Genomic DNA, 11,996 nt, shown 5'->3' with positions numbered 1-11,996 from the left:
TTACTCAATAATAAATTATCACAGATCTGTTGTTCCTCGTTCACTCGCACGTTCAGGCTCATCTGTCCCTGGCGGACGGCGTATTTTTAGGCTTTGTGTTGCGCTCTGACCTTTGTCGCTGGATATTCAGTCCCTCGGATGTAGTCCGGTTCTTCTTGCCTCGTAGCTATTTAACACAGAATCGTAGTTATCCGATTTATGATCAAAGCCGTAAAAGATTTTGGCTGGAAATACAGAAGAGAACATTCTCTTGATGGTTGTGTTGCTGCCAGTGTGGAAGACAGTTGGCTTGATGGAAGAGGTTTAAAGTATCGCCCGATGACACTAGAGTTAGTTCACATCACTTCAAATGTACAGTATATATATATATATATATATATATATACATATGCATCATAAGATACATTCACGATGACTGTAGAAAATGTGTGTGTGAGATTTCCCCTGTTTTTTTTTCACCAGAAAAGTGAATTAGAAGCAAGTTGAAAAAAAAACTGAAAAAAACGACTACTGTCAAAAATTGATGCCCTAAGATTTTGGCATTTTATGCCATTTTTGGGTGCTCCTGGGGCCCCTGTTTAGTGTGTGAGGTTTCCCCTGTTTTTTGTTTTTTTTTTGCAGAAAAGTGCATTAGAAGCAAGTTGAAAAAACTGAAAAAAACCACATACTAACCCCTTACGTTTTTTGTAAAAAAAAATTGACACCCTAAAATTGACACCCTAAAAAAACGTTTTTTTGTCAAAAATTTACGCTCTAAAATTTTGGCATTTAATGCCATTTTTGGGTGCTCCTGGGGCCCCTGTTGAGTGTGTGAGGTTTCCCCTATTTTTTTTTTTTTTTTTTAGCAGAAAAGTGCATTAGAAGCAAGTTGAAAAAAACTGGAAAAACCTTATGTTTTTTGTCAAAAATTTACACCCTAAAATTTTGGCATTTTATGCCATTTTTGGGTGCTCCTGGGGCCCCTGTTGAGTGTGTGTGAGTTTCCCCCTGTTTGTTTTCACCAGAAAAGTGCATTAAAAGCAAGTTGAAAAAAACTGAAAAAAAAACGTTTTTTTGTCAAAAATTGACGCTCTAAAATTTTGGCATTTTATGCCATTTTTGGGTGCTCCTGGGGCCCCTGTTTAGTGTGTGAGGTTTCCCCTGTTTTTTTTTTTTTTTTTGCAGAAAAGTGCATTAGAAGCAAGTTGAAAAAACTGAAAAAAACGACATACTAACCTCCTTACGTTTTTTGTAAAAAATTAACACCCTAAAATGTTGCCATTTTATGCCATTTTTGGGTGCTCCTGGGGCCCCTGTTGAGTGTGTGTGAGGTTTCCCCAGTTTTGTTCACCAGAAAAGTGCATTAGAAGCAAGTTGAAGCAAGTTAGAAGCTCAAATAGCGCTAAACATTTGATAGTCAAGTGCATGAGACATTTATTTTTTTCATGCACTCCATCTTATACAAAACTTTATTAGTGCATCACCTCTCCATCTCACCCTGTTTTGATTTGTATGTTTTGACTCATGTCTATTTGAGTACCCTAAAAAGCCATAAATTAAATATGTTACTAATATTATTATGTACTGTATGAGTCAGTCCTGTGCTGGCACGGGTCTATCGCCAAAAAAAGCCAAAGGACCAGAATACACACTGAGCTCATCCCTGGACTGTCTGACTGGGGACAGCCCTTGGTTTAATAACCCCATGGGGCACCTGACTGGGTCATTAGTCTAGTGCCAGAGTCACCTTTCTATTCTCTAAAATCACATTTCAGAAATACGTAATGACAATGTATCAAACAGGAATACACTTTTTACATTTAGGGCTCTAATTTTGTGGCGCAGCGCAAATTGGCGCAGCGCAACGTGGCGCAGCGCAAGGTGGCAGAGCGTGGTCCAGCCCACGTAGTGGTAATTTGGTCCAGCGCACCACTGCGCAGCCAATTTGCAGCCAATTTGGTAGACCAGACTGTGCCGAGATGGATGTGGATGTGGATGTGGCGGCGCACCAAGGGAGGTGTCCACAATTTCAGCTTGGCACCGTGATAATTTCGTGAAAAAACAGCGTGTCAAAGGTGCGTTGAAAACTCGCTAGCTCCGACCTGGTCTATTCTCGGCGCAGGTGAAGCGCATGCCAACCGGGGTGCCTCTCTCCCAGGGTGCCCCCAGCGACAAAATGGATGGATTTTGAAGGTTCTTGAGGGTTTTACCATGGAAAAAGAAGCTGTGGTCAAGAGGAATAACCCAGACTAGGGCTTAACTTTCATGTCTTTTCCATGCAAAAACCTGTTCCTGTGCATGTGTCTGCCCCTGAGAATGCAGGGAAAGTGCTCATCTATCATTCAGAATGTAGCGTGCCAAATTCTAAGCCATAGCATCTATATAGCATCATATAGCATCACTAGTACTACTGCTACTACTACTAAACTGACAACACTTATATCCACTCTGGTAATATCATGTGTCGCAATTGGCATTGAAACCCAATGGAAAGGAAAGTGAAATTTATTGACTTGTACTGTGTTGTTTTACTGGGCCATTACTGGGCCAAAGGCATTTCATTGCACACACACACACACACACACACACACACACACGCAAATCCCTCTTCAAGATCTCCCTCAGAGTCAAACCCCATAACCTCCAATGGGCGTCAGCAAGGTGCCCTCCTTCCCCCACCTCCCTTTTTCCCCTCCCTCTTTCTCCCCCTCTCTTTCCTACTCTTGTCAGTGTGTCCACTACACAGATAAAGGACCGCTTGCGTCCGAGCATCAACTGCAGCTCAACTCGTCTTTATTCGTCCTTATTTCATTTTTAAAACGCCGCCCTCCCTTTTTCGGATTTTATTTATTTGCCTTTGAACAAAGCCGAGATAAGGATAGGCGCTCTGGGGAAGACGCAAAGTGATCCCGCTCAGGTGTGGTGTGTTCAGGTGACGCTGAAGCTGATGGCACCAAAGACGCGCTCCTGACGTACCTCAAAACGAGCAACATGGATCCCAACGTTGGATAACAACTGCTTTTCTACTGCTTTTCATCCCACCACGTGTACCTCAAAAGCGTATTCTTAATTACAAGCATTTTGTGTTGGTAGAGGGAAAAAAATAATGTTGGCTTTGGACGGGATTCTGAGCGCAAGGCCGGACCGCATTCAGAGTTGTGGATCCCGAGGACTTACATCCAAGTCACGTCAGAACCCTTGTGCCGGATCAAGGATTTACTGTGTGTGTGTTTTGTTGCTGTTGCTGGTCACCCCAAGAGTGGATTCATCATGGTGGTGAGTCGCCATCCATCACTCAAACTCGTCTGGCTTACCCTAAAATGATGTAGGAATGATTCTTAGATAAGCAGGTGGTAGGGTTACTAAGTACTATAATTAGAGTCGTTAATTGTATGAGGTAATTACAGCTAAGATAAATGAGGTTGGAAAAACATTAGGGTTCATAAGAATGAGATATATTGTGTTTGCATAGCGTTGTCTTGGTGTCACTTTGTTGGTCTGCCATAATATTAGAGCAGTAAACTTAATTTATGTGGGTGATGTTCATGTTCAGCTGGAACTGGCATTGAAGTAGTTATTAATTTGCAGAAAAACGCACACATGCATATCCACGCATATTTAAAACACAATTAAACACAATAAAAACCATAAGTAAATGTAAGTGAAAATCTGTCCATGTTGGTGCGGTATGCAGTAGAGCTGATGTAGATAGATTGTATAGATGAAAAAGAGTTTTGTGGGCTTAACTGTTATTTCGTGACATGGCACAGTTATCGTGTTGTTATCGCCTGTTTTTTTTTTTTTTTTTTAAATCACAATAAGCTTGTTCACACCCATATTTCCAAAAATATAGGTGGTCATTATAGTGTTGTGTAGCTGGGACTGATTCCAACTCAGCGACTGTCGGTGTCTAAGGTGTACTTTTTTTTGGACCAGGGTTGTTTGTTTGTTTGTCTTTTTTTCTGAGCAAAAAAAAACAACAAAATAAAAAAAATACAAATGAGATACACACAAATCAGCACAATCAAAACCACAACAAAAAAGAAATAATATATAACACATTAAAAGCTTGAAATGGAGTGGTAAGCTTAAAAAATTAAATTAAATTAAATTAAATTAAATTAAATTAAATTAAATTAAATTAAATTAAATTAAATTAAATTAAATTAAATCCCACCCCAATATCTATAGGGTAATTCAATGGAAACCAAAAGCAGCTTTTATTTTTTTTTCCCCCTTTCTTCCTAGTAATACCTCACTATTTATTAATATTTATACATGTGAAGGGATTTATAATACCAGCCGTAGTAATACAAATACTTACACAGCGAATACCAGCAATGACAAAATGAACACCACAAGATAGGAACCTAGATTTGTTGTGTAATGTTGTGATTGTAATGTATTGCATGTAAGTCTATAATTGTACAGTATATGACCGGCATCATAACTTATGAATCAATTAATTTTTGCATAAGGCTTTTGCTGAGTATGTGAAATCGATATTTGATTTGTCATGTCTTAAAGAAATTGAAGCAATATTAAGTGAACTACTTGGCTCTAACCAGCAGAGGCACTGTTGAGTCAGTCTAAACCAGAACAAGATGATGTCAGCCACGGGTGATTTTGTGTGTGAATCAGGCATCCGTGAATTGCGCAAGATAACATCGCAGCCAATGAAAAAAACGGCTCCACAATGTAGCACATAAGCTTCCTGTTTTAGGCGCATGGATGCTGATTTACAACCCAATAAATGAAGGATGAGTTGCTGCTTGGTTTGTCCTTCCCTTTGATGAGCACTTCTTCTTCCTTTACCCTAATCCCTCTCATGGGGGGGGGGTACTGAGCCGCATAGTCTCCATCCTTTCTCTCGTAAAACATGGCCACACAGCCACAGACTTCTCGATGACCCGCAGAGGCGCTGGCAGCACTCATACACACACAATTATCACCTTCAGATGTTACGGCGGAAACGTCATGTTTCATGTCTGTTTTATTAGGGCAGTGAGAAAAATTGTAAGTAACAAGTGGGAGTGAAAAGACAAGGTTATTCAAGGTCTTTTCCTCTGATTTGTGACGGCAATATTTCGAGTGTTGGAACATTTAAACACTCATCCAGGTGCAGAGAGGTTAAGTGCTTATTTATTTGCAGAGCCACCCTCAGCTCCTATTCAAATACTTTCAACTGTTAAGGACACTTTGTCACCTACTCGCAATCAACGATTTTGTACTTTTTTTTTTTTAATAAGGTACATTGGTGCACTGGGTGCCCGCGTGATTTGTGACAACATCCCAGCATTGGTGAACAAGCAGCGGCAACTCTGTCAGCGCCACCCAGACATCATGCAGGCCATCGGCGAGGGCACCAAGGAGTGGATCAGAGAGTGCCAGCACCAGTTCAGACATCATCGCTGGAACTGCAGCACGCTGGAACGGGATCATTCTGTGTTTGGGCGGGTCTTGCTGAGAAGTAAGTTAAGTTTACTTAACTTTATGTACTTTATGTACTTTCAAACAAGATGGAGGATTAGTATAACCAAGTTAATAGTCACTAGATGATATGTTATGCTAACAATAACAGCTATGATTACATTCAGTGTTTTACTAAAAATATCAGGTCCATCCATCCATTTTTTATGCCGCTTATCCTGGAACCTATCCCAGCTGACTTTGGCCGAGAGGCGGGGTCCACCCTGGACTGGTGGATTGGCCACTCAATCACAGGGCACATATAGACAAACAACCATGCACACTCACATTCATACCTTTGGACAATTTGGAGTCGCTAATTAACCTAGCATGTTTTTGGAATGTGGGAGGAAACCGGAATACCCGGAGAAAACCCACGCATGCACAAGGAGAACATGCAAACAGAGATAGACGAGGGTGGAATCGAACTCGGTGAGGCCTGCGCGCTAACCACTTGTCCCCCGTGCAGCTGTCTGTGATTCTTTAAGCCTTATACATTAATAGTCCCACCGAAATACATTTTTAATTTGAGTCTGGACAAGGGTGGAATCAAACTCGGGTCTTCTAGCTGTGAGGCCAGCGTGCTAACCACTTTTTCCCCCATGCAGCTGTCTGTGATTCTTTAAGCCTTATATATTGATAGTCCCACCAAAATACATTTTTAATTTGAGTCTGGACAAGGGTGGAATCGAACTCGGGTCTCCTAGCTGTGAGGCCTGCGTGCTAACCACTTTTCCCCGTGCAGCTGTCTGTGATTCTTTAAGCTTTATACATTGATAGTCCCACCAAAATACATTTTTAATTTGAATCTGAATTCAAAGAAAATTCCAAGAGTCTGGAAATCGTCCTTTGTGCTTCTTCTTCTTTTTTTTTGTGCTTCCTTTTCTAAAAAGTGGTGATCCTTCAGAGGTGAATAACGATAGACCAAATCGCCAATTAACCTAGCATGTTTTTGGAATGTGGGAGGAAACTGGAGTACGTGGAAAAACACAGGGAGAACATGCAAATAGAGATGCCTAAACGGAGATTCGAACACGGGTCTTCATGATCTCCTGACTGTGTGGCCAACATGCTAAGCACTGTGCGTCCCACATTTGGTTATCTGCATCTCTTTCTCGTCATTGGTTCTTGTGTTAGATCCCGAATAAGCGCCATTAACAGGAAATTATACTGTCTAACGTGTCTTCTATTTGGTTGTGTTTCAGGCAGCCGTGAAGCAGCGTTCGTCTACGCCATCTCCTCCGCCGGGGTGGTGTACGCACTTACTCGCGCCTGCAGCCAAGGGGAGCTGAAGATGTGTAACTGTGACCCGCAAAAGCGAGGACGACACAAGGATGAGCGAGGAGAATTTGACTGGGGAGGATGTAGTGACAATATCAACTACGGGATCAGGTTCGCCAAAGCCTTCATAGACGCCAAAGAGAGGACAGTACGAGATGCACGAGCGCTCATGAACCTGCACAATAACCGCTGTGGCAGAACGGTGAGTGTGTGACTGCGGTGACCTTACAATGATCCATGTGGCACATATTTAAGACCAGCCATTACGTTGTATTATTCAGGACTACATACTACATACTTTTAACTGAATCCGGGTTGCTGCTGTAGCTCATAGTCTCATGGAGCGACTGAACACTAGGGATGAGTTACGGATAATGCATCCAGATGGTGGTGGCTTTGTTGGGCTGTGCTGACACCGGACTGTTACCAGGTATATGGAAGCTGATTGCTACGGGATCATTCTGCTGAGGAGAAGCGCAATACGTACCGACGTTGGCGCTGGAGGTCTCTATCTAGTGACTGGTTCGCTAGCTGTTAGCTACTGGCCATTTGAGGCCGTGGCCACATTTGGTTGCCTCCTGCAGATGAACTGTACTGACTCAGAAGAGGTGACCGTGACTTGAATCTTATTCGCCTAACTACGACATCAGATATCGTAAAATCTGTCTGCGATTCATTCATTCGTTCATTTTCTACCGCTTATTTTCACGAGGGTCGCGGGGGAGCTGGAGCCTATCCCAACTGTCTTCGGGTGAGAGGCGGGGTACACTCTGGACTGGTGGCCAGCCAATCCCAGGGCATATATAGACAAACAACCATTCACACTCACATTCATACCTATGGACAATTAGTCGCAAATTAACCTAGCATGTTTTTGGAATGTGGGAGGAAACCGGAGTATCCGGAGAAAACCCACGCATGCATGGGGAGAAAATGCAAACACAGATGGCCGAGGGTGGAATCGAACTTGGGTCTCCTAGCTGTGAGGCCTGCACGCTAACCACTTGTCCGTGATTCTTTAAGCCTTATACATTGATAGTCCCACTAAAATACATTTTTAATTTGAGTCTGATCACCACCTGAAAAAGGTGGTGATCCTTCAGAGGTGAATAATTCAAATTCAAATAATTCAAATTTTTTGCCGGTTAAAATGTTTGAAAAAATTGTGAGTGAATAATTAAAAGTATTTTTAGATGCTAATGGCGTGGCAAACATGACACAATGTGTCAAACTGGCTGATTCCTCTTCATGTTTTCAGAAAATCCCCAGAGGAGTACCTCAAGGTTCAATGTTGGGACCAATTTCATTTACTATTTATATCAGTAACTTCTCGGATTAGTTCCATCCTACTCTGTTCTCTGCTTCAGAAATCAAGGAACACCCAAGTCCCACAAGTCTTCCAACAATTTACCATTTAAAGATGCCCAGAACTGAATTTGGAAAAATTAGAAATTTAATTAAAAATTTTATGTTTAGGCAGTCAAGCGTTTCATGAAGCTGGAGTGCAAATGTCACGGTGTGAGCGGTTCATGCACACTACGGACATGCTGGATGGCCATGTCGGACTTCAGGAAGACCGGCGACTACCTGAGGAGGAAATACAATGGAGCCATTGAGGTGACAATGAACCAAGACGGCACAGGCTTCACCGTCGCGAATAAAGCCTTCCGGAAAGCCACCAAAAACGACCTGGTCTACTTTGAGAACTCGCCGGATTACTGTCTTCAGGACAAGTCAGCAGGTAAACTGAAGCGCCCCTTGCTGATAGATGAGCCCCCTGTGTGTTATGTGTGTATGTTAATGTGTTTGTGTCAGTGTGGATGTCAATCATGACGGTCAGATAACACAGTCTGTGTCAGTGGAAGCTAATATCCTTATAGCCTTGGGGACGTGGGCATTCTGTGACCACCTGACCTTTGTCAGTGTTTTAGAACACAAACACACACCTACACACACTCCAGGATGTGAAATGTGTTTCTCAACCATCACCTAATCAATTATGATGGCCTCTGATTGGATGAAATGCTAAAGCAATTTTTAGGGATCGATATCACTGCACTTTTTTGATCGGCTTCATCTCCATCACTCCATCCATCCTCCCCTTCTTTGTGGGAGTGGAATTCACCGCCTGGGGACAACAAGCAGCTTATTTAAAAAGTCTCTCTCGCTCTCTGGGTGTCTGAACTAAGCATAGCTGGAGGGCAAAATGGACCTTAGAGTACGAGAGCCTGTCTGTTACGCTCCACTGTCCATTTAGCCGTCACACACACAGTGTGGCTTCAAAGGGAGCGGTGGCTTGGGAAAGGCGGTGTAAGTATAGGCTCCTCTACCAACAGCACATAGCTCTGTATGAGTCTCTGTTGTTCTATGGCCAGCTTGTTGTGATAGGTGGCAGTTCAAACATGGAGCATCTCAGTCATAGAGCGGCAGTAATCTGGACCAGAATGACATTCACAAATATATATATATATATATATATATATATATATATATATACACAGTGCTATGAAGTATGGCCACCCATGGTCATTTTCAAGATTTTCCTTTAGAAATTTTGAGATCGGCCATTTCAGTGAAATATATCATATAGCAGACCAACGCAGTGATAGATGAAGTTTATAGGATTAACAGAAAATGTGCAATAATTTTCTTGTATGCAGAGATGAGGACCCAATTGCATTTAAAAATGTATTTACTGGGGATGCAATGCAGCAGCACAACGCACTAGCGTGTCCAAACTAAAAACGACAATGACCCAACAAACTAAAAGAGCGCGCACCTGAACTAAATAGACATCACAGAAAATGGGAAACGATAATTGAACGCAACGGAAAACAGAACAGCGCAACAGAGGAAGTGAATACAAAATAAGGGCATGAAAAGAGGAAAACTAAGAGCTGTCACAAGGGGGTGAAGCCCAATCGTGACATATACACACTTTTTAAAAATTAATTTATTTTATTCAAAGTTTAGTCTGGCTGCCATCATTAATTTCAATGGGTTTAATCTGTAAATAAAAAACAAACAATTGAGTACCATTTAATTGTAAACTGTAAACACTCAACAACTCAATTGGGGTATTTGTCTTATTCCATAAAGTCATCATAAAACAGGCGTGCTACGTAAAACAATTTTGTTTTTTTTACATTTTCAGTTAGCAGTAACCTGCAGTGAGTGACCGCAACATTAGGTACGCAGCAGCACAAGAGCGACATCAAGCATCCTGCATGTGTGGCTTGACATAAGCGTGCTAAAATATTGCACCCCTCTCGATACGTCGCAGTATGCACCTTGCAATCTTAAACTTGTTTAATAATGAACGCGGTGCATTTCACAAAACTGCGGGCACGATCGTGCATCAGTCACAGTCATCAGTGTTTTGTTTTTTGCTGTCTGCTTGCTTCGTTTGGTTTGACTGGTGATATAAGGTCTTGCTTGTAGTACTGAGTAGTAGTAGCAGTAGTAGTAGTAGTAGTACGTTGAGATTATTTCCCTGTTTACTATGTTTGTATGAAACCCAACTTCACACAGCTCATTAAAAATAATGAAGGATCACTTACACACATACACAGTACACATATAAGCTGAATAATAAACAATACATACAGCAACTTCTGATTGATCCATGCCAATTTCAGACTTAAAATCATCTACCTATTTAAGCCCCGCCCGTTTCGGGTAAAACCACACCCACTTCAGGTTTATGCAGATATACAGATAGTAGTGTACTCATCCTTACGTGTACCTGACTATTTTTTCTACCTAATTATTCCGAACTATACAGGTTCCTTTGGCACTGCCGGGCGGGTCTGCAACAAGACATCACGCAGCACAGATGGATGCGAGGTCATGTGCTGTGGGCGGGGCTACGACACCACCAGAGTCAAACAAGTCAACAAGTGCGAGTGCAAATTCAAATGGTGCTGCGCCGTGGAGTGTAAGGACTGTGAGGAGGATGTGGATATACACACGTGCAAGGCTCCCAAACGAGCTGAATGGTTGGACAAGACCTGAGATCACGCCCCCAGTCCCGAGACGGAACCCCAACCCTTCCCCCTTTGCAGGCCATCCTGTGGAAAATGGCATTCTGGGAAAGTGTGTCTGAAAGCACTCTGCATCTTTGCCATCCCTTGCCCCCATCTGGGTTCATCCTTGCATGGCTTATGTACCTGTTTGTGTCAAAGTGTTAGAATCCTGTGTCCGCCAGTATTGGTAAATGCCCATTAGTAGTGTGAACTACTGGGACCAGAGGATGAACAGTGGAAGAGTTGAATCTTGAGGCTGAGATGGATCGGATTCAATGTTTCAAGTCCTTTGGAATTTTTTTTTGTAGCGTGTCGTTCTGGGTTCGAAATGCTTTGCTGATTTCATAATACTTTAAAGACTTTAAATGAGCCCTCAAAGCAGTATTATAACAACATCCTGCAGTATACTCACATACAATAGGTTCCTTTGTTTTTATGGGAGGGGAAGTACATTTTTACACAGAAAGAAATGTTTGTTGTAGACTTGCTGCACTTTGACCAGCGGACACTGAAGATAAAGATGTCAAAACCAAATCCTTGAGGATGAAGGAAAACATGGAGATGGACGCTAGTTGACGTATAAACGGACAGATAAGTCATTGGAACTTTGGATGCGACTGTAACAAAAATTGGAAAGCTTTTTAAATGATTTATTTAAATATTATGAATTGTTGACAAGAGGAGCGTGCTCTTGTTCCAGTGGCATTGCAGAGAAGAAGAAGCGAGAAGATGGAGCAGTCGCTCACACAGTAACCAAAAGTCAGATTTCACTTATTTGTTCTTGAGCTTGCTTGTATAACATTGTGTACTATATTGCCTTATCCAAACAGATGTTCATATGAAATATATGGTTAGAATGACATCGGAATCTTGTGTTTTTCATTTGTACAAACAAATGTAACATCTAAGAAAGATGCAGAGACTTAGCAGACCTGTGGTTTTCAGAGTGGGAAGCGAGAAAAGACAGCAGGGGATGTGGTGGGGGGAGCTTGAAAAAAATAACAAAACACATACTCTTAAAAACTAACTTCAATCTCGGTATGTTAAATGCTAAATGAATGTATTTTTAATTGGATAAAGTCTGGGTCAAAACCAAGACTTAAATACAAAAACTAAGCAATTTCATGTTTTGCAATTTGTCCTGTTATTTTACCAAAATGAACCCAGCTGTGATCTTAAAGGGATAGTTTGGATTTTTTGACATTAAGTTGTATCATAATAAATGAAGTCCCACTTTGTGTC

General features: G+C 41.8%; 1 protein-coding gene across 1 annotated transcript; it reads left to right on the top strand.

Annotated features, from left to right (window-relative positions):
• The first annotated feature begins 2,736 nt into the window (after positions 1 to 2,736).
• Positions 2,737 to 11,727, top strand: LOC131136709 (protein Wnt-2b-A). Its single transcript, XM_058083887.2, has 5 exons — positions 2,737 to 3,255; positions 5,229 to 5,449; positions 6,654 to 6,931; positions 8,206 to 8,470; positions 10,514 to 11,727. The coding sequence occupies exons 1-5, from the start codon at positions 3,086 to 3,088 to the stop codon at positions 10,741 to 10,743; spliced, it is 1,164 nt and encodes a 387-aa protein (XP_057939870.2). The 5' UTR covers positions 2,737 to 3,085; the 3' UTR covers positions 10,744 to 11,727.
• The last annotated feature ends 269 nt before the right edge of the window (positions 11,728 to 11,996 follow it).

The sequence above is a fragment of the Doryrhamphus excisus genome, linkage group LG17, assembly GCF_037039965.1.
Source record: "Doryrhamphus excisus strain RoL-2023G ecotype Guam linkage group LG17, RoL_Dexc_Guam_v1.1, whole genome shotgun sequence".
NCBI lineage: Eukaryota > Metazoa > Chordata > Actinopteri > Syngnathiformes > Syngnathidae > Doryrhamphus > Doryrhamphus excisus.
This window is presented reverse-complemented; position numbering and strand designations above follow the sequence as displayed.

Excerpts from the sequence above, each read along its gene's own strand:
- LOC131136709 (XM_058083887.2), top strand. The coding sequence starts at position 3,086 with ATGTTGGCTTTGGACGGGATTCTGAGCGCAAGGCCGGACCGCATTCAG. Across the intron at positions 3,256-5,228 it reads AGAGTGGATTCATCATGGTG|GTACATTGGTGCACTGGGTG; the intron begins GTGAGTCGCCAT and ends TTTTTTAATAAG. Across the intron at positions 5,450-6,653 it reads TGGGCGGGTCTTGCTGAGAA|GCAGCCGTGAAGCAGCGTTC; the intron begins GTAAGTTAAGTT and ends GTTGTGTTTCAG.